General features: G+C 49.5%; 3 protein-coding genes across 10 annotated transcripts in view; 2 read left to right on the top strand and 1 right to left on the bottom strand.

The window, feature by feature from the left end:
- Positions 1-11,480, top strand: part of HARS (histidyl-tRNA synthetase) — a 16,553-nt gene extending 5,073 nt beyond the window's left edge. For 2 of the 7 annotated variants that reach the window (XM_011965086.1, XM_011965082.1), the window contains exons 3-13: positions 2,292-2,411; positions 5,641-5,736; positions 6,383-6,508; positions 7,478-7,585; positions 7,735-7,833; positions 8,066-8,159; positions 8,369-8,496; positions 8,589-8,831; positions 10,265-10,381; positions 10,573-10,719; positions 11,064-11,480. In XM_011965086.1, coding sequence (XP_011820476.1) covers positions 2,292-2,411; positions 5,641-5,736; positions 6,383-6,508; positions 7,478-7,585; positions 7,735-7,833; positions 8,066-8,159; positions 8,369-8,496; positions 8,589-8,831; positions 10,265-10,381; positions 10,573-10,719; positions 11,064-11,135 — 1,350 coding nt within the window. In that variant the 3' untranslated portion in view covers positions 11,136-11,480. The remainder of the gene's footprint in view (positions 1-2,291; positions 2,412-5,640; positions 5,737-6,382; positions 6,509-7,477; positions 7,586-7,734; positions 7,834-8,065; positions 8,160-8,368; positions 8,497-8,588; positions 8,832-10,264; positions 10,382-10,572; positions 10,720-11,063) is intronic. The other 5 variants (XM_011965083.1, XM_011965088.1, XM_011965087.1 and 2 more) reach the window with 5 other exon arrangements.
- A 328-nt stretch (positions 11,481-11,808) lies between these two features.
- On the top strand, positions 11,809-14,568 carry DND1 (DND microRNA-mediated repression inhibitor 1). The gene is made up of 4 exons (XM_011965074.1): positions 11,809-11,876; positions 12,002-12,119; positions 12,483-12,944; positions 13,631-14,568. Exons 1-4 carry the CDS (start codon positions 11,853-11,855, stop codon positions 14,086-14,088), a joined length of 1,062 nt encoding a protein of 353 aa, XP_011820464.1. The 5' UTR covers positions 11,809-11,852; the 3' UTR covers positions 14,089-14,568.
- On the bottom strand, positions 13,043-20,992 carry WDR55 (WD repeat domain 55). Of its 2 annotated transcripts, XM_011965076.1 has the most exons (8): positions 20,561-20,992; positions 17,016-17,116; positions 16,848-16,935; positions 16,559-16,738; positions 16,362-16,461; positions 16,104-16,273; positions 15,662-16,019; positions 13,043-14,112 (listed from the first exon to the last, which is right to left on the bottom strand). In XM_011965076.1, the coding sequence occupies exons 1-7, from the start codon at positions 20,749-20,751 to the stop codon at positions 15,698-15,700; spliced, it is 1,152 nt and encodes a 383-aa protein (XP_011820466.1). In that variant the 5' UTR covers positions 20,752-20,992; the 3' UTR covers positions 13,043-14,112; positions 15,662-15,697. The 2 variants fall into 2 exon arrangements, with proteins under 2 accessions (XP_011820466.1, XP_011820465.1); XM_011965075.1 differs by lacking the exon at positions 13,043-14,112 and having other exon boundaries at positions 14,426-16,019.
- Between the last annotated feature and the right edge of the window lie 937 nt (positions 20,993-21,929).

Raw genomic sequence — 21,929 nt, 5'->3', positions numbered from 1 at the left:
GCTCCGCCTCCCGGGTTCACGCCATTCTCCTGCCTCAGCCTCCCGAGTAGCTGGGACTACAGGCGCCCGCCACCTCGCCCGGCTAGTTTTTTGTATTTTTAAAGTAGAGACGGGGTTTCACCATGTCAGCCAGGAGCTACTTTTTTCATAGAACATCTTGTTTTATTTGAATTAACAACTGAAAGATAAATTATGGTTTTTCAAATTTAAATATTTGGCAGACATTTTTACAACAATGAACGAAGTGAGCCTTGTCACCTCAGGGAAGACATCTGACAGTGCCTGTAGGCAGTGATAAAATTCAGATATTCAAGTGAAAGTTAGAATTTTAGAAAACTTGGGCTGGTGGTGACTCATGCCTATAATCCCAGCGCTCTGGGAGGCCAAGGCGGGCGGATCACCTGAGGTTGGGAGTTTGAGACCAGCCTGACCAACACAGAGAAACGCCATCTCTACTAAAAATTAGCCGGGTGTGGTGGCACGTGCCTGTAATGCCAGCTACTAGGGAGACTGAGGCACAAGAATCGCTTGAACCCGAGAAGTGGAGGTTGCCATGAGCCGAGATCGCGCCATTGCACTCCAGCCTAGGCAACAAGAAACTCCATCTCAAAAAAAAAGAATTTTAGAAAACTTGTATCTTCCATCATAAGCTTGACAGCTTCCCAATAATTAAAGAGTTTTCTGCTGGGTGTGGTGGCTTACGCCTGTAATCCCAGCACTTTGGGAGACCAAGGTGGGCAGATCACTGAGGTCGGGAGTTTGAGACCAGCCTAGCCAACATGGTGAAACCCCGTCTCTACTAAAAATACGGAAATTAGCCAGGTATGGTAGCGCATGTCTGTAATCCCAGCTCCCTGGGAGGCTGAGGCAGGAGAATCGTTTGAACCTGGGAGGTGGAGGTTGCAGTGAGCCGAGAACATGCCACTGTACTCCAGTCTGGGTGACAGAGCGAGACTCTGTGTCAAAAACAAACAAAAAACCAGGCTGGGCAAGGTGGCTTACGCCTATAATCCCAGCACTTTGGGAAGCTGAGGCAAGCGGATCATGAGGTCACGAGATCGAGACCATCCTGGCTAACATGGTGAAACCCCATCTGTACTAAATATACAAAAAATTAACCGGGCGTGGTGGCACACACCTGTATGTAGTCCCAGCTACTCAGGAGGCTGAGGCTGAGGCAGGAGAATAATTTGAACCCGGGAGGCAGAGGTTGCAGTGAGCCAAGATCGCGCCACTGCACTCTAGCCTGGGTGACAGAGTGAGACTCCATCTCAAAAAAAAAAAAGACTTTCTTGATGAGATCTGAGGTGATGTAAATAAATAAGGCTTCCTGATATTGTATAATGAAATGTATCAACATTTGAAAGACCTGTTATAAAGTTTCACAGGGTTTGCCAGGATGGTCTTGATCTCCTGACCTTGTGATCTGCCCACCTCGGCCTCCCAAAGTGCTGGGATTACAGGCGTGAGCCACCATGCCCGACTGGTTGGTTTTTTTTTTGTTTTTTGTTTTTTCGTTTTGAGATGGAGTCTTGCTCTGTCGCTCAGTCTGGAGTGCAGTGGCGCAATCTCAGCTCACTGTAACCTCCGCCTCCCAGGTTCAAGTAATTCTCCCTGCCTTCAGCCTCCCGAGTAGCTGGGATTACAGGCACCCGCCACCACTATTTGTTTGTTTTTTTTGAGACAGAGTCTCACTCTGTTGCCCAGGCTGGAGTGCAATGGCACGATCTCGGCTCACTGCAACCACCTCCACCTCCCAGGTTCGAGGATTCTCGTGCATCAGCCTCCCAAGTAGCTGGGACTACAAGGGGCGAGGCGTCACACCCGGCTAATTTCTGTATTGTTTAGTAGAGATGGGGTTTCACCATGTTGGCCAGGCTGGTCTCGAACCCCTGACCTCAGGCAATCCATCCGCCTTGGCCTCCCAAAGTGCTGGAATTACAGGCATGAGCCACTGTGCCCGGCCTCAGGTTGGTGTTTGTTATTAGGCCAGGAAATGTTCTGTTATCCCAGAAAGAGTTTTTAGGAAAATGACTTAAAGAGTTCTAAGAATTTTAGAAAATAGACCCCAAGCTTAAAAGGGAATGGAGTTTGTAAGGCAGATAGCAAATGGTGTGGGAATTAATAGGGAATTATTTGTACTTGTTTTAAAACTCAGTGGCCTGTAGGAAAATCTGTTTAGAGCAGGATTTGCTTTTTCATTATTGAAGTCATCCTTTTATATTTTCAAAATGTATTGTTCTTGGTTTTCAAACCTCATTTCTGGTTCTCTGGCTGATTTCAACTCCAAGGGCACAAGAGACTATAGTCCCCGGCAGATGGCCGTTCGTGAGAAGGTGTTTGACGTAATCATCCGTTGCTTCAAGCGCCATGGTGCAGAAGTCATTGATACACCTGTATTTGAACTAAAGGTGAGGAAAGGGCAAAAAGAAACTACAATTGTAGATGAGTGGGCATTTGAATAACAAAGAAGATGACAACAAGAGAGTGAGGGTCCAAAGGGCCCACTCCTGTTGTGGACACAGACCAGTCTTCTCCAATAACAAGCGGGACAAGAATGGCTTGGAGGGAGAGGCCCTGTCTTTTATTATGTTGGTTGTGGCCAGCAGCTTCCAAAAGAGAGCCATTCTTTGGAGTGGTCTGGGTCCTGTCTACATTGTATTGCAGGGCGTTTGTACTTGGGATGTTTTCTAGATTCGTCCAAACCATACATACATAAATATGCAACCACTCTCCTATTGATGGACTCTGAGGTTGTTACTAGTTCTTTGCTATTAAAAACCAGATTGCAACTGGGCACACCTGTAGTTCCAGCTTTTCAGGAGGCTGAAGCAGAAAGATCACTGGATCCCAGGAGTTCAAGGCTGTAGTGTGCTATGGTGGTGCCTGTGAATAGCCACCATACTCCAGTCTGGGCAATGTAGCAAGACCCTGTCTCTAAAACAAACCAACCAACCAAGATTGCATTACTACCTGCTTCAAACCCAGTGATTCCCACTGCACTTATAGTACAACCCAAACTCTTTACTCAGGTTTACAGAGCCCTAGGTGATCTGGCCACTGCCTCTCCTACCTCATCTCATGCTAATGCTATTTTTCCTCTTGCCCACTATGCTACTCTGGTCTTCTTCCAACTCTTGGAACATAGTCAGTGTGTTTGTACCTCCGGACCTTTGTTCTTGCTCTTCCCTTTTCCTGAACTCCCTTTCCTTAGCTCTTTGCATGATTTATTTCAGATTATACTAGAGACTGCAGATTTTAATTCCTTTTTTCAAAAAACATAAATACAAATAGAGACAGAGGTCTTGCTATGTTGCCCGGGCTGCTTGCAAACCCCTGGCCTCAAGTGGTCCTCCTTCCTCAGCCTCCCAAAGTGCTGACATTACAGGCATGAGCTACCATGTCCAGCCAGCCAGATTTTAATTTCAGAGCTCAGCTAAAATGCCACTCCTCAAGTAGTCTTCTCCAACCACCTATTTAAAGTAGCTGTTCTCCCTCTATCACAATGAGCTGGTTTATTGCCTTTAGTCTATAAACCTGTCTGAAATTACCTGTTGTTTCCTTCATCAATGTAGTACCTGTCTTTTTTTATTGATATATAATTGTACATATTTATGAGACTGTTTTTACCTATTGTATTAGTTTGCTAGGGCTACCATAACAAAGTACCATAGACTGGGTAGCCTAAACAACACAAATGTATTTTCTCACAGTTCCAGAGGTTGGACGTTGACATAACATGCTGGCAGGCCTAGTTCTTTCAGAGGCCCATAAAGGAAGGATCTGTTCCAGGCCTCTCTTCATGGCTTGTAGATGGCCATCGTCTCCCTTTGTCTTTTTTTTTTTTTTTTAAATTGAGACAGAGTCTCGCTCTGTTGCCTGGGCTGGAGTGCAGTGGCACGACCTTATCTCACTGCAACCTGCACCTCCCAGGTTCAAGCGATTCTCCTGCCTCAGTCTCCTAAGTAGCTGGGATTACACGCGTGCGCCACCACGCCTGGCTAATTTTTCTATTTTTAGTAGAGACGGGGTTTCACCATATTGGCCAGGCTGGTCTTGAACTCCTGGCCTCAAGTGATTCGCCCACCCCAGCCTCCCAAAGTGTTGGAATTACAGGCATAAGCCACCACGCCCAGCCTCCCTTTGTCTTTACATCGTCCTTCCTCTGTCCCTGTCTAAATTTTATCTTCTTACAACAACATATTAGATTAGAGCCCAACTTGGAGACCTCGTGTTAGCTTAATCATCTCTTTAAAGATCCTATCACCAAATGTAGTCATGTTCAGAGGTTACTGGGATTTAGGACTTAAACAAATGAATTGGGGAGGGTCGGGCAGGGGGATACAGTTCAGCCCATAACACTAGTGTGTGACTGTTTCTGATACTACGTACTGGGAAGTTTCAGGCTTTTTAATCTTTGCCAACCTGGTGAGCAAAATATGCTATTACCAATTATAGACATCACAGGGCAAGGACTGCTGTAATGCCCTTAAGACATTCCTCAGTTTTTACTTTTGACATTATTCGAATCTCAGGCATCATAAAAACATTTATGTTTGTTGGTCTGATAACCCATTCCTAGTAGTTTATCATCAAGAAAAACACTTTTTTTTAAAAAAGAGCTATATACCTAAATATTAGATATTGAAATGTTATGCATTTTTTTTTTTTTGAGACGGAGTTTCATTCTTGTCACCCAGGCTGCAGTGCAATGGTGCAATCTCTGCTCACTGCATCCTCTGCCTCCCAGGTTCAAGCGATTCTCCTGCCTAAGCCTCCGAATAGCTAGGATTACAGATGCCCACCACCTCCCCCAGCTAATTGTTGTGTTTTTAGTAGAGACAGGGTTTCACCATGTTGGCCAGGCTGGTCACGAACTCCTGACCTCAGGTGATCCATCCGCCTCGGCCTCCCAAAGTGCTGGGATTACAGGTGTGAGCCACCATGCCTGGCCTAAAACATTTTTTTCTAAAATTAGAATAACCTAAACATCTAACAGTATAACATTAGGGAGGAAGTAAGTACAGAGCTTCTTCTCACTGGAATTTATGCATCTTTTAAAAATACTTCAGGCCGGGCGCTGTGGTTCACGCCTGTAATCCCAGCACTTTGGGATGCCGAGGCGGGCAGATCACGAGGTCAAGAGATCGAGACCATCCTGGCCAACATAGTGAAACCTTGTCTCTACTAAAAATACAAAACTTAGCTGGGCATGGTGGCACCTGCCCGTAGTCTCAGCCACTCGGGAGGCTGAGGCAGGAGAATCGCTTGAACCCGGGATGCAGAGGTTGCAGTGAGCCGAGATCACGCCACTGCACTCCAGCCTGGCGACAGAGTGAGACACCATCTCAAAAAAAAAAAAAAAAAAAAAAATTCATGCTGAGAAGTTGAGTCTGAAGAAAAAAAGATTTTTAAGAGAAAAATATGTAAAAAAATACTACAGCTCTGTTACAAAATCAAAATACAAAAAACACAAAATTGATGTTTCCTTTCAATGATAACTACATCAGACACCTAAGAATTGGGATAAAGAGCAGAGGGAAATGTAGACAAGTTGGAATCAGTCATGTTTGTTTTTAAAATTTCCTTTTAAATTGTTATATTTATTACTATGACCACATTTATTTATGTTTTCTCTAGGAAACACTGACGGGAAAGTATGGGGAAGATTCCAAGCTTATCTATGACCTGAAGGACCAGGGCGGGGAGCTCCTGTCCCTTCGCTATGACCTCACTGTATCTTTCTAAACTTGGGCACTTGAGACTTTGGATGGATTGGCACTCACTTGGCTCAGGTTTAAGAATGGTAGGGTAGGTAGGATCAAATATGAGGCCTTTGGCGATTAGGGGAATTATTTCTCTAAACCAGGAGTGGGACTTTGGCTAAACAGAGCATACACACCCTTAGAAATCTTCTGAATCCTGAGTGAGACCTCAGCTTGATGTCAGGGCCCAGTTCCAACTCTACAGTCATCCCCTGGCTCCAGAATACCTCTCCCCTGCCCTGTCCAGTGGACAAAATTCGCCTTAATGGACCAGCAACACATTTCCCTTGTCTCTAAGCTACACAGAGAATCATCTGCTTAGAAATCCCATATGGGGGCCTTTTTCTGGTCTGTGGCCAACCTGTCCAGCCCCTTGCCATGCTCAGAAAAGTCCAGTCAACACTACAAAAGAGAAAAGTGCCTTAATCTTTTTTGAGCCTTCAGCTGCCTCATGTGGTAGCACAGCTGGTGCTTTCTGATGTTCGTAAGTGCTATTAATCTTATGGGTGGCAGTTTTACCCACATAGGGAGGGGTTAGACCCCAACTTATGTTGGTGATGATAATCAACTTGCAGACAGTGATAGGAGGGGCTTTCTCCTTAACTCTTTGTCAACAGGTTCCTTTTGCTCGGTATTTGGCAATGAATAAACTGACCAACATTAAACGCTACCACATAGCAAAGGTATATCGGCGGGATAACCCAGCCATGACCCGCGGCCGATACCGGGAATTCTACCAGTGTGTGAGTGTCGGGAAACCGTGGGGCAGGATGGGTTACTTGGGGCTTTCTCAAGCCAGCAGAATCTATTGAGTACTCAACAGTGTCCTGAGCAAATTGGATGACCCAGATAATGCTCTTAGGTTTCTATGGTGGTTTTTTTTGTTTTTTTGAGGAGTCTCGCTCTGTTGCCCAAGCTGGAGTGCAGTGGTGCAGTCTCGGCTCACTGCAACCTCTGCCTCCTGGGTTCAAATGATTCTCCTGCCTCAGCCTCCTGAGCAGCTGGGATTACAGGCACCTGCCACCACGCCCAGTTAATTTTTTGTATTTTGAGTAGAGACAGGGTTTCACCATGTTGGCCAGGCTGGTCTCAAACTCCTGATCTCATGATCCGCCTGCCTCGGCCTCCCAAAGTGCAGGGATTACAGGTGTTAGCCACCGCGCCCAGCCTCTTCTATGGTGTTTTCATGCAGATTTCACAATGTCCCTGTGGTGGAGGAGGAGAATAAAGTCTCTCCATTTTACATATGAGTCAACTTGATACCCGCAGATGAAGAGATCATAGGGGTAAGAAAGGCAAAGTCAGGACTAGAACTCTTGGTCCATTGCTCTTTATTTTAAACCACAGTGATAGGATCACAGCAGAGAATAAGGAAATTAGCTTTGATACATCAAATCATCCAGACTGATGCCAGGGCTTCTGGATGAATAGGGAAAATGGCTAAGCACTAAAGCCATATAATCACCCCACCCAGTAGGAGGAGTTAAGATGATGAAGTAGAAAATGAAGGAATAGCCCAGTAGATAGAAAGGAAACCAAAACTGGTGAGAAGCCCAAGGATGCTGGGGTTTACCTCTGGGCTGATGATAAGAAAATGAAAGAGAAAGTCTATGCTTGAGTGCAACCAGGCCTTCCTAGAGGACAGAGCTCCCAGAGTCCCCCCTTCAGAAAGGTGAATCCCTGAAGACCTCTGGCTAACCCTCTCCCTGCAGGATTTTGACATTGCTGGGAACTTTGATCCCATGATCCCTGATGCAGAGTGCCTGAAGATCATGTGCGAGATCCTGAGTTCACTTCAGATAGGCGACTTCCTGGTCAAGGTCAGTGCTGACAAGGCTGGGAGGGCAAAGTTGGGCCTGGCCTCTCACAAGATCCTTGTGCAGAGGGACCAGTAGCCCAAGTGACCATGACTATCGCAGGTCATGTAAGAAAAGAGATTCCCTCCGCACTATGCATTGATTCCTTGCAGGTAAATGATCGACGTATTCTAGATGGGATGTTTGCCATCTGTGGTGTTTCTGACAGCAAGTTCCGTACCATCTGCTCCTCAGTAGACAAGCTGGACAAGGTAACAACCCAAGTACTTGACTTCTTTTCCCAAATCCCACCCTGCCTTGGGAAATGGAAAACAAGATTGAGAGAGAGAGGCGCATGCCTTTATACCCACCAGAGGAAGGTTAGCCCCAGGATGTAGGCTCATGGGCAGCTACTGCTCCAAGACTGTTCCCTGAGGACAGTACATACCTGCTCTGTGGTGCAGAAGCTGCGCAGAGGTCTCTGACTGGTGTCTGTCTGCCTAGGTGTCCTGGGAAGAGGTGAAGAATGAGATGGTGGGAGAGAAGGGCCTTGCACCCGAGGTGGCTGACCGCATTGGGGACTATGTCCAGCAGCATGGTGAGGAACAGAACCAAGCCTCCTCAGCAGCCATCCAACTGCCCTCAGTCCTAAAGTTGAAACTCTTCTGTGTATGTACGTAGGAGAGTGAGTGTGTATATGTATATGTACACACACATGTATGGGCAACTAGAGTCCAGGCAAGAAGATCAACCCCCCTTACCTTTTTTGTTTGCTTGTCAGCCTCACTCACAAGTCTGTCTCCCCAGGTGGGGTATCCCTAGTGGAACAGCTGCTCCAGGATCCTAAACTATCCCAAAACAAGCAGGCCTTGGAGGGCCTGGGAGACCTGAAACTGCTCTTTGAGTATCTGACCCTATTTGGCATTGATGACAAAGTGAGTCAAGTTGGGGATGGGATCCCTTCTGAGCTCTGGGGCTTCAGATCCCTCATCTTAATCTGGCACTGACCATGTTCTTATCTCCACAGATCTCCTTTGACCTTAGCCTTGCTCGAGGGCTGGATTACTACACTGGGGTGATCTATGAGGCAGTGCTGCTACAGACCCCAGCCCAGGCAGGGGAAGAGCCCCTGGGTGTGGGCAGTGTGGCTGCTGGAGGGCGCTATGATGGGCTAGTGGGCATGTTCGACCCCAAAGGGCGCAAGGTGCCATGTGTGGGGCTCAGCATTGGGGTGGAGCGGATTTTCTCCATCGTGGAACAGAGACTAGAGGTAGGTCCTACGGGGTGGGTAGAAGACAGTCTGAGCAGGTGGTGGCACCTAAGCTATCTGATCTCCAAGGGAGTGAGTGGTGCTGCTTTGGGTAGGGAACATCTCACAGAAATGGAGAAAAGATTATTGCTCTTTTTCACAGATTTCTACCCCATTATAGGTCAGTTTTATGGATCTTTAATCCGTCTTTCTCCACTAAATCCTCTGCTCTGGGTCTCTGCTTCCTTCAGGGCTGTCACAAACGTGGGCTGCTGTATCCAAGACTTAGATCTTCCTCATGATACAGAATACTTAACATTTTAGTGCCTTGTGCCAGGCACTGTGCTTGGTGCTTTTCATGCATTATCAAAATATAATTCTTACCACAGCCCGTGAGAGTAGCTAATTTTATTAATTGCATTTTCCAGATGAGAAAACTGAAGCATTATAGATCAAATAATTTGCTTAAGGCCATGAAACTTGTAAGTGGTAGAGTCAGAATTTGAATCCACGCGGTCTGACTCCAAAGTCTTGCCACTAACCACATTGCAATATTGTGTCTAAATGGGAAGCATGTGTCTGAGGCCCTGGGATCCCTCACATGGCTACCGTGACTCTCCAGCACCTAGAGTAACACCAAGGAAGCCTCTCGTGGCCTCAAGCCCTCCTTTGTTGCTGCTGGTCTTAAGTGGCTGGTTGCATTTCATCCTCTGGGAAATGCTCTGGCAACCTCCCCACGGTCTATGCCTTTTCTCTAGGGTGGAAACCACCCATTTCCCAGTTGAGATCATTCTTCCAGTAGGCATCTTACATTGTAAGAACTATGAAAATAGTTTTCCTGAAAAAGACAAGGGAAGCAGCAGCAGCATTCTCCTTTCCCCATACCCATATACACGCCTGTGCCCTGTAACTGAAGTGCGAGAGGCACAGTGTCATAAATGGGTAGATAGTAAGTGGGGACTAAAACTGCCAAGGGTGATCTAGTTGGGGTAGGCTCATAGTAGTACTTCTGTGTGAATGCTTTGATGGACCCTTAAGGTACTACATGGACCAGTCTGGGCAACATGGTGAGACCCTATCTCTACAGATTAAAAAAAAAAAAAAAAAAAGCTGCAGTGATCATGCCACTGCACTTCAGCCTGGGTGACAGAGACCCTGTCTCAAAAAAAAAAAAAAAAAAAGTACTACATGAAGATAAGTTTGAAGTTACTGTAAAAAAGCTACCTTTACTCTTACCCTAAGTTAGTTATTCTGACACATCCTATGTACAAGTTAGTTCAGTCCTCATATCTGCTAAAAGCTACCTTATGCCCAAGGTGCTAGATGAGAAGACAGGGCCCCTGCCCTGGTAGAGCTGAGTTGGGCCTGGTCTCAAAATCCTGACTAAAGCCTGCTTTGTTTGCTCCTTGAAGGTGTTAGCCCAGCTCTCTGACTCTTATCTGCCCCTTCCCCAGGCTTTGGAGGAGAAAGTACGGACCACGGAGACACAGGTACTTGTGGCATCTGCACAGAAGAAGCTGCTAGAAGAAAGACTAAAGCTTGTCTCAGAACTGTGGGATGCTGGGATCAAGGTATGGGAGGCAAGCCCCAGGGTGGCAGCAAACTTGAGTGTGCTGGGCACAAACTGAATAAAAGCTCACCCATAATGGATCCTGCCATTACTTCTCAAAAGTGGAGCTAAGAACAAGGTGCCAGCTTGGACACCCTCTGTCCCTGAGGACAGCAGAAGCCAGCCTTCCTCTTCTGCTCTTGTCCCCTGCAGGCTGAGCTGCTGTACAAGAAGAACCCAAAGCTTTTGAACCAGTTGCAGTACTGTGAGGAGGCAGGCATCCCACTGGTGGCTATCATTGGCGAGCAGGAACTCAAGGATGGGGTCATCAAGCTCCGTTCAGTGACTAGCAGAGAAGAGGTAAGGGAAGCGGGCAGGAAGGCTAAGGGACAGAGAATGTATGCCATTTTGGCAGGCCTATGCCCATTCAAGACCTGAGAAAAAGCCTGGCATTGATATTAGTACAACCATAAAAGACTTGAGAGCTTAACCTGTTACTGTAGTCTTAGTAGGGTGAGATCTCCGTCCCTGCATATACCTTATGTTTTGTTGGCTCCCCCAAGAGGCACACTCTAGCCTGAGGTGTTTAATTAGGTTCCTGCTCCCAGCTGAGACTGATGCCTAGAGGGCTAGAGGAAACTAGGCACTCGGGCAGCAGTGGAATGGAAGATGCTTATACCACCTTCTTCTCCCATCCTGGCCAGGTGAATGTCCGAAGAGAAGACCTTGTGGAGGAAATCAAAAGGAGAACAGGCCAGCCCCTCTGCATCTGCTGAACTGAGCAATCTATCAGAGGAAAGGAAGTGGGACTGGTACTATTTGAGGTTAAGACAAACTGCATATGTACTTCAACTGCTTTGCACTTTTCCGTTTCAGCAGGAAGACCTGAAGACTGGTCAGAACAGAGACTTTAATTTTTATTATGGTTATTTTATTGATTATTACTGGCAAAAATGGCCAGATACTACACCTTTTGCATACAAGGCCCTGGGGGCTTAGTCCAGTCTGTGCTCCTGGGCTACAAGGACCCAGCCTGAGATGGTCTCATCTACACGGCCTCGCACCAGTTGGAGCAGATGCCTCCCTACCAATTGCCAAAGGTCCAATAAAATGTCTCAACCTCAACCAGAGCCTGCGTGTCACTGATGCCTAGCCCCACCTTCCCCGGCAGACCAATGTAGGGATGGAAAAGGGAGAAAGACAGTAAACTTGTGACCCTGAGGTTCTTGTCTCCAGCGTCCACCCTGCGGCTTGGGAGCTCCTCCTCCTCGGGAGGCAGTCCCCGTAGGTACTCACCCACTAATTTGCAGCTTTCACCTGAGGGTCTGAGCGAAGCCCGGGCGGCGCACGTGCAGTGGATACCTCCACCCCCTTGGGAGGCGGGGTCGCGCTCAGAGCCAATAAGAGCTTGCGGGGTGGAGGGGTAGGGAAGCTTCCAGAGGCTGGTGGGGAGGAAGTTATAAAGAGGGTAGGAGGGGGCCAGCGGGAGGGCCATGCAGTCCAAGCGGGATTGTGAGGTAAGCGGCTGGCGACTTGGGGGCCGGCGTCGGAGCGGGGGTCGGCTCTAGGGACCCCAGTACCCACAGAAGAGGTGGGGGGTGGACTTGGCGATCCGCCATTCCAACCTTCCTTTCCCTCTCAGCTGTGGTGTGAGAGGGTGAATCCAGAGAACAAGGCGGCGCTGGAGGCGTGGGTCAGGGAGACAGGCATCCGCCTGGTGCAGGTGAACGGGCAGAGGAAGTATGGCGGGCCACCCCCAGGTACGGTAGTCCCAGCCCCTCTGCCTGTCCGGCTACACCAACCCCCTTTGGGGGAGGGGCTGCCCCAGCCTTCACTGTCAGGAACTGTAAACTACCCGGATTTATATCCCCCAGCAAAGGAGGAACTGTGGCTCCACGCCCACCCGCCCCGTCGAGGGAGGGGGCCAATCTCAAGGTGTACCTACTCTGTGCCAGCCCCTTCGTTAGCGCAGTCACCTAATTATGCCAACCACCCAGGGTACGGGTGTAAGCCCATTTCACAAACCTTGGTTCACATCGCTTCCCACCCCCGCGCGCTGGGTCCGTGGGCTCAGAATTCGAAAGCGTCGCCTGACGGTGGCCTTGCATACCCGCTTCCCACAGGCTGGGTGGGCAGCCCGCCGCCAGCTGGGTCAGAGGTATTCATCGGGCGGCTGCCTCAGGATGTGTACGAGCACCAGCTTATCCCGCTGTTCCAGCGCGTGGGTCGCCTCTACGAGTTCCGCCTGATGATGACCTTCAGCGGCCTGAACCGCGGCTTCGCCTATGCCCGCTATAGCTCGCGGCGCGGCGCGCAGGCCGCCATCGCCACGCTGCACAACCATCCGCTGCGGCCGTCCTGCCCGCTGCTCGTGTGCCGCAGCACCGAGAAGTGTGAGCTGAGCGTTGACGGCCTGCCGCTGAATCTGACCCGCAGCGCGCTGCTGCTCGCGCTGCAGCCGCTGGGTCCCGGCCTGCAGGAGGCGCGGCTGCTGCCCAGCCCCGGACCGGCGCCTGGGCAGATCGCTCTGCTCAAATTCAGCTCTCACCGGGCCGCTGCCATGGCCAAAAAGGCCCTGGTGGAAGGTAGGCTGTGGCCGGGGGCTGGTTGGGGCCAAACGCGTTCTGCCAGGCACTTTACACTGAGCATAGCTGTTAAAGTTACAAGATCTTGGAGTCAAACATGCCAGAATTTGCAACCCTTTACTATTTGATCTCAGAGTTTTAAAACTTCCAATGGTGCTACCACCACCACTTACCTAAATTGGTAGCACTTCCCGAGCATTATCTCCTGACTTAATCCTCAACATTCCCCCACACCCACACCGCATAATAGGCACAGGACCCTGGAGCTGTGAGGAAACTGTTAGAGAAATTGATTTGCTCAAGGGAACCCAACTGAGCCTTTTACTATAGTATTTGTTTCCTCAGACGGTTGTGAGAATTAAGTAACATAATGGGTGTATGGTATTTAGCATACTGACTGACTTACAGCAACTTTTGGCAGTAAAGATTAGCCATTATGATGGTTATGAGGCAGACAAAGCCTGCATTAACCAGTACTTCTCCAAGGAAACTTGTAAGGTAGCAGTTGTGTTATACTCCCTTTGCAAATAATGGAGCCTGAAGGCTTGTCTTTTCTTACCCATGGTCACACTACCAGGAAATGCGAAGGCTACACATTACAGGACTGTGTAGCTCCAAAGGGCTCACAACCTGGAGGCTTGGGCCCAGGGTTTGGACCTGCCCTTATCTTTACCTTTTTCCTGCAGGGCAGTCACACCTCTGTGGAGAGCAGGTGGCTGTGGAGTGGCTCAAGCCAGACCTGAAGCAGCGACTCCGCCAGCAGCTTGTGGGTCCCTCCTTGCGGCCCCCACAACCAGAGGGCAGCCAGTTGGCCTTGGCAAGGGACAAGTTAGGGTCCCAAGGGGCTCGGGCTACCCTGCAGTTGCTGTGCCAACGAATGAAGCTGGGCAGCCCTGTGTTCCTCACTAAGTGTTTGGGCATAGGACCTGCTGGCTGGCACCGCTTCTGGTATCAGGTGGTGATTCCTGGGCATCCGGTGCCTTTCAGTGGCCTCATCTGGGTTGTGCTGACCCTAGATGGCCAGGATGGGCATGAGGTGGCCAAGGATGCTGTGTCTGTTCGGCTGCTGCAGGCACTCAGTGAGTCTGGGGCCAGCCTCCTGTGGTCTGCTGGGGCTGAGGCAGGTACCATGGTTAAACAGTGACTCCATTCTCTCTCCACAGGCAGCCTGAATGGGTAGGCAGAGCCTGTGTCAGGCCCCAGCCCAGCAGGCCTGGGTGGCCACTATCTGACTCCCAAAGGTAGGGAGAGGCATGGGCCCAGGCCATCAGCCTCCCTGCTGGGACAGGGACCTACGGCACCTGGGGCAGCTTAGGTTTGGCTTAAGTTGTGGTGAGGGGCCTTGCTCTCCCCCTCCCAGCCCAGGGTCCAAGCTACCCTGTGGTCTTCCATGGCCATTCCTTGTCCCACACCCACCCGATCATACCTTCCCCCCTCTGCCATAGCTTAGCATGAATCTTCTTTATTGTCCTGATTTGTCTTCTTTGTTGGTTTTTATTTGCGGGGAGGGGCAGCTGAGCCACAGGGGTCAGAAATTCTGCCCTTTGGCTCCACCACATGGCATTCGGGTTTTGGTTTCTTTCTATGCTGGTTGTATTTATATTAAACCCCTGGTTAGTATATACTTGTGTCTGTGCTATCTTGCCCTAGCTTAGAGTTTGTCTTATACTGATAGAGTGAATAGCTGCTACAGGGCAAGTACTTCCTCATATCAGCGCTTTGAATGCATCTTCTTGTGCTACACTGTAGGGTATTATAAATATATATCCAGTCCAGGCGTGTTGGCTTTTGCCTGTAGTCCCAGCACTTTGGGAGGCTGAGACGGGTGGATCACCTGAGGTCAGGAGTTCGAGACCAGCCTGGCCAGCATGGAGAAACCCTGTCTCTACTAAAAATACAAAAATTAGCCTGGCGTGGTGACGGACACCTGTAATCCCAGCTACTTGGGAGGCTGAGGCAGGAGAATCACTTGAAACCCAGGAGGCGGAGGTTGCAGTGAGCCGAGATCATGCCATTGCACTCGAGCCTGGGCAACAGGAGCGAAACCCTGTCTCAAAAAAAAAAAAAAAAAAATTCATATCCAGCCAGGCACGGTGGCTCATGCCTGTAATCCCAGCATTTTGGGAGGCCAAGGCAGGAGGATCACTTGAATCCAGGAGTTCAAGACCAGCTTGGTCAACATAGTGAAACTCCTAGTCTCTACCAAAAAAAAAAAAAATCACAAAAATTAGTCGAGCATGGTGGCACATGCCAAGTCTCAGCTACCAGACAGGCTGAGGTGGATCACTTGAGCTGGGGAGGTCAAGGATGCAGTGAGCCATGGTCAACCCACTGCACTCCAGCCTGGGTGACCGAGTGAGATCCTATCTCAAAAAAATATTTTTTGGCCAGGTGTGGTGGCTCGTGCCTGTAATCCCAGCACTTTGGGAAGCAGAGGCAGGTGGATCATTTGAGTCCAGGAGTTGTAGACGAGCCTGGACAACACAGACCCGTTTCTACCAAAAAAAATTTAAAAATTAGCCTGGTGTGGTAGTGCACACCTGTAGTCCCAGCTATTCCAGAGGCTGAGGTGGAAGGACACCCTGAGCCTGGGCACATTGAGGCTGCAGTGAGCCATGATCAAGCCAGTGCACTCCAGCCTGGATGACAGCAAAACCCTGTCTTTTAAAAAAATAATATCTTCTCTGGGGATGCAGCTCAATAAGCAAGACTCTTGCCTGGTGAGGACCTGTCTTGAGATTCAATTCATTCCCTCAGTCACTGTCATCCCCAGTCTCCTCCTCTTCTTCCTGAGCCATGGAGTCTTCTCCCTCTTCCCTCAGTCCTGCGAAGAAGTCATCAGTGCTCCAAGTCTTGCTGCTCAGAGCCCGCAGTGGTCCTCCCTTTTTTTTGCGCCGACGGTAGTCATCCACCACCACAGCTCGCAGCTGGGCCATGTCCCAAAACTTGAGGCGCTGGTCATGGCCGCTACTGGCCAGGAAGCGGCCACAGTGGGAAAGGGCCAGCTCCTCCACAGGCTCCCCAGGGTGCTGGCCCACACTGCCCACCACTCGGTTCGGTAGGATGTTCACAGCCCTGGGCAGGGAAACAACAGTGTTGAGTACTGGCTAACTGGGTCTGCCCTTCCTGTGACCTAAGGGCTGTCCAGGCTTCCCTCACCTGATGACTCCATCAGTGGAGCCAGTACACAGCAGACTCTCAGTGACTGGAACCATGCAGTCAATAGATTCAGCTCTCACGGCAAAGCGGTCACTTGTGGCCCCAAAGCCATTCCAGTTGAAGAGGTAGATGGTACCTTCACTGGAGCCACAGGCCACCTTCTTCCCACACTGCAGGGAAATAGGGAAAACGATGTGGAAGCTGCCTTAGACTAAGCCCCCAGCATACACCCCTCCATCCCACCATACCCAGCTATACTTTCATAAGGGTGACAGAGGTCAGATCCCCAGACTGAGGCTCTGAGAGCAGCTCAAACCGACGCCTCTTAACATTGAAGATTCCAAGGCAGCCATCCCCACTGTAGAGAGTAGAGCAATAGGCTTAGACACAAGGTCCATGTGAGGAAGACATTTCACAGGGAGAGGAGGGGAGGCAAGGCAGATTTGAGGTTGTACCTGGCGGTCAGCAGCAGCTTCTTGGCTGGATCCAGAGCCATGTCTGCGATGTACTCTTCATGTTGCCTCATATCCATTAAGGGGCCTTCCTTCCGCTGGTCCCAGAGACGGATACCACCCGTGTCATCCCCAGTGGCCAGAACATTCTCATCCACCAGCAGAAGACTGTTGATGGGGGCACTAGAGACACAGATGTAGAACTTCTTGGAGCATCTCTGTCCCAGTGGGGACCTCCTGGTCCTTACCCTTCACCTCCATGCACATACACAGAATTGGCTGTTCTCCTTACCCATGAGCCTTGGAAACACGTCTTTCTAGTCGGCCCTGCTCCACATCTAGAACATGGATGGCTTTGTCCTTGGAGACAGTAACAAGCTCTGGGGAAAAGGTGCCCAGGTCATGGTGCTGCTCACTGCTCCCTTCCACCACATTGCTGGTTGTCTTCCCCAGTACTCACTCTGCCCATCTTCAGAGAAGGCCACAGCTCGGCAGGCCTTGAGATGGTGACCCGATGACCATAGCTCCTTGGTTTCTCCCTCTTGGCAAGAGTAGGAAAAGCTGGGGAGAGGGGAAGGAGAGTAAATGACTCCAGACCCATCCTGGGTTGCACTGAGTGCAGAGACCAACTAGACAGAGCAGCCTTCCCACCTACCTAGGAGTTCCTGCTTCTACACCTCCAAGCCCAAAGTTTACCATCTCATTTCTCCATTTTCAGTGAGTTTGAAATGTTAGGTCTTGCTTTTTTCAATATATATTAATTCAAGGTATATTTGCTCAACATTTCTTTGTGATCCCACCCAACCCCTCTTTATCATCTTTGAAAGCCCCAGCCTGGACAACGATTGGGTCTGGACCACTGTGAAGGAAATATTTCTTACATCAATGACAAAAAACCAGCCCCAGAAGTTAGAAATGTAAAAATCAGTACGGTAGAGCAGGCTCTTGCACTTCAGGTCTGCAGGAGCTACAGAAAGCCACAATTACAGTACATTGAGAGTACGTGCTAAAAAAGAGGCAGGATCAAAATGGAGGCGGGGAAGAGGCACCAGCCTGTAAACAACTTTGAGGTGAGTACTGTTTACAGAATACTCCCAGTGCCTGCCTCAGAGCAGATCCTCAAAAAGGGCAGAATGAATACATGCTTAATTGCCAGTGAGTTCCAGGTGGGCAGAACTGAGCCTGCTCATTTTCTCTGTCCCAGTGCCGAACATGAAAAAGTAGCTTAATAAACATTCACAGATTGAATGAATACTTGGGAAGGGAGAAGAGAGCCCTGGAAAGCTAAGGTGGTGACATGTGGGTTGGATCATACAAGAGTAGAGTTTACCTGGCCGAGAGCAAGGGCTAGATACTGGAGGCAGCAGAGATAAGGAATGAGGAGGGTTCCTTGCAGCAGGAGAGTAGCATGACTAAATCTGGAAAGATGGGCTGGGGTGGGCATGAGACCACGTGAGCCAAGTAGAAGTTTGAATTTAATCCTCCGAAAAGGAACCTCTTCACAATAGTCATGGCTGAGGGTGGGGAAGGGAAGAACCAAGAATTTTCCTCCAGAACCTTTTTTAAGACAAGGGAAGCAACAAAGTTGTGTGCAATGTGAAGAAAGGTGGATGTCTAGGGCAACTCCCAAGTGCCTGGCACCATAAATATGGATAGTAGTAGAAGGGAACTGTAAAATTGCACTGTACTGCAAATTTGTCCCCTCTGCAAGGGTAGGTATAATTCCCCTTCAAAGATGAAAATACAGAAGTTAACACACTCAAGGCCATTACAGCTAACGGGGGGCGTTGAGGTTTAAGTTCATTAAGTAAATCTGATAAGCACAGCATCTTCAAGTTTTCCACTGCCTCTAACTTGTATCTTTTGTTCAAAGTCAAACACGTATTGAGCACCTACCCTAAACTAGAGGCTGGAGATAAAATAGAGAACAAAACCGACGACAGATTACACTCCAGAACAGTGTTTTTTCACATTCTACTCATATAACAGACTGGTAAGCTACAATCAGCATTTTGTGTACATGCACACAATAATAGAATAAAATCAGAAATTGTATCAGCATATATAATGTAAAAGGTATTTCTCTGAGAGGCAAGGTCAAAGACATTTGAAAAACATTAGTGAAGGAGACAGCATTCAAATAATTACACAAACGGATATATGGTTACCAACCATTCATTACTAAGGGAAAGGTACCATGTCACCTGGTGTCATGGCAGCATCTAATAGGTAACCAATTTTAGTCTGGGGATAGAGGAAGAGGGAAGAGATCCTGGGAACTCAGAGATAGTAGGTAAAAGTGAGGAGAAAGGAGTTTTCCGGACAGAATAGCATGTGCAAAGGGGCTGAGGTTTCAAGATTTTTTTATTTTTATTTTTCTGAGACGGAGTTCTGCTCTTGTTGCCCGCTGGAGTGCAATGGCACCATCTCAGCTCACTGCCTCCCAGGTTCAAGCGAGTCTCCTGCCTCAGCCTCCCGAGAAACTGGGATTACATGCACCCGCCACCACACCCAGCTAATTTTTCTATTTTTAGTAGAGACGGGATTTCACCATGTTGGCCAGGCTGTTCTCCAACTCCTGACCTCAGGTGATACCCCACCTGGTCTCCCAAAGTGCTGGGATTACAGGTGTGAGCCACCACGCCTGCCCCAAGATATATTTTTAAAAGGTATGGATGAATGAGCACAGATGGTCAGGGCGTTGAAAGCGGGATTGAGAAATTTGTACTAAATCCTAAAAGCAGACCATTGAAGGGTTTTAATCAAGGGAGTGTCTGCTCAGATTTATGTTGTTTTCTTTTTGGTTTTTTTGTTTTTTTGTTTTTAAATGGAGTCTCTGTCGCCAGCCTGGACTGCAGTGGCGCGATCTCAGCTCACTGCAACCTCTGCCTCCTGCGTTCAAGTGATTCTCCTGCCTCAGCCTCCCAAGTAGCTGGGACTACAGGCCTGTGCCACCATGCCCAGCTAATTTTTGTATTTTTAGTAGAGACGGGGTTTCACCATGTTGGCCAGGCTGGCCTCGATCTCTTGACCTCATGGTCAGCCCGCCTCAGCCTCCCAAAGTGCTGGGATTACAGGCGTGAGCCACCGCACCTGGCTTATGTTGTTTTCTTTTTGAGTCTCACTCTGTCGTCCAAGCTGGAGTGCAGTGGCGCGATCTTGGCTCACTGCAACCTTCACTGCCCGAGTTCTCCTGCCTCAGCCTGCCGCGTAGCTGGGATTACAGGCCTGCGCCATCACACCCGGCTAATATTTGTATTTTTAGTAGAGACGGGGTTTCACCATGTTGGACAGGCTGATCTCGAGCTCCAGCCTCTCAGGTGACCCGCCCACCTCGGCCTCCTAAAGTGCTGGGATTACAGGCGTGAGCCAAGATTTGTGGTTTGAAAAATCAATTAAAGGAGTCTGCTGAGCCTATTTCGGGCACAATATAATAATCCGGTAGGAGGCCGGGCGCAGTGGTTCACGCCTGTAATCCCAGCACTCTGGGTGGCCGAGGCAGGTGGATCACGAGGTCAGAAGTTCAAGACCAGTCTGGCCAAGATGGTTAAACCCCGTCTCTACTACAAATACAAAAAAAAATTAGCCGGGCATGGTGGCGGGCGCCTGTAATCCCAGCTACTCAGGAGGCTGAGGCAGAGATTTGCTTCAATCCGGAAGGGAGAGGTTGCAGTGAGCTCAGATCGCGCCACTGCACTTCAGCCTGGGCGACAGAGCGAGACTCCGTCTCGAAAATAAATAGGTAAGTAAATAAATAATAATCCGCTGGGAAATAACAAGGCCTTAAAGGGCTTTTTGTCCTACTACGGTCTCTGGGCTCTGTCACGACATTCCAGTTCTTTCAACAGATTGGTGTGATATAAGAGCTGAATGTTACTGAATGAATCGGACCCAATCAATCACGCAAAATTTGTCTCCCTGCAACTTTCTCTCCTCTCTCCTGTTCCCAGCTCCATCCCCGGGGAGCTTCCAGACCCAGCGCCCCCGGCCCTGCCTCGCACTCACACGAACACGTCCCCGTCCACGTCCCCTGCAGCCAGTAGGTCACGGGCCGGATGGAACGCCAGCCCACTGGCCGGAGCTTCCAGCACGATGTCTTCCGGAGTGTCCCGGATCCGGGTAGGGGCTTCTATGGAGTCTGGGTCGTCCTTGTCGCTCCCATCCTCAGCGGGCCTCTCCTCACAAGTGCGGTCCATGCTGACGACTGCGAGCCACGCCGCCGCAGGGCAGTCAGCCTCGGAACCACCCTCGGAACTAGTCCCAGGCACCGGAGGAGCTGCCTGGGACTCTGCTTCCGCCTCAGGAGGCGGGGCCGGAAGTGTCGCCGGGACGTTCTCCCTCTTACAGGAGAGGTCGTTTGGCCGGTGCTGGTGTGGGTGGAGCGCAGCGAAGGAACCGCGCTTGAGAGATCTGCTACTTCCTTGTCCGGCTGTGGCCCAGTTTGGCCTAGGTAAACTGTGCGACCGTCAATTCCCTCCCTAGTCACGACACGTAAAGTTGGGAACTGCGTGTAAGTTTTTACTCTCCTACTTCAGACAGGCTTAATGCCCTTGAGATAGGAGAGAGGGACGCTAGTCCTTCGTGGCTTGGTGAAACTCAGGATCAAGTCAAGCGACAGCCAGGGCTGTCAGGAAGCCGCAAAATCCCACGCTGCGCGATGACATACAGGAGTCTCGGACAGCAGGCAGCTCAAGCAGCTGCTATCCACGCCCCTAACATCTTTGTGGCCAGTTTGCTGTGCCAGTTCCTACAGTTTGTCTACAGAAACTCAATGAGCTGGACAAGCAGTGCTCAGTTCCCAAGAATTTTTTGTTTTGTTTTGTTTTGCTTTGTTTTAAGACAGGGTCTTGCTCTGTCGCGCAGGCTGGAGTGCAGTGGTACGATCACCTCTGGGCTCAAGCGATCCTCCGGAGTAGCTGAAACTAGAGGCATGCGGTACCACGCCTTTTTTTTTTTTTTTTTTTTTTTTTGAGACAGAGTCTCGCCCTGGCTGGAGTGCAAATGACTCGATCTCGGCTCAGTGCAACCTCCTTCTCCCAGGTTCAAGCGATTTTCCTGCCTCAGGCTACCGAGTAGATGGGACTACAGGTGCATGCCACCACGCCCAGCTAATTTTTTGTATCTTTAGTAGAGATAGGGTTTCACCATGTTGGCCAGGGTGGTCTCAAACTCCTAACCTTGTGATCCGCCCGCCTCGGCCTCCCAAAGTACTGGGACTACAGGTGTGAGCCACCGCGCCTGGCCAATTTTTGTATGTTTTATAGAAACTTAACTCTCACTGTGTTGCCCAGCCTGGCCTTGAAGTCTTGACCTGTCTTCCCGCCTCAGCCTCCCAAAGTGCTAGGATTATAGGCGTGAGCCACTGCGCCCAGCC

Source organism: Mandrillus leucophaeus, unplaced genomic scaffold, assembly GCF_000951045.1.
Source record: "Mandrillus leucophaeus isolate KB7577 unplaced genomic scaffold, Mleu.le_1.0 Scaffold714, whole genome shotgun sequence".
Taxonomy (NCBI): domain Eukaryota; kingdom Metazoa; phylum Chordata; class Mammalia; order Primates; family Cercopithecidae; genus Mandrillus; species Mandrillus leucophaeus.
Note: the sequence above shows the minus strand (reverse complement) of the source record. Positions and strands in the feature narration are given on the sequence as shown.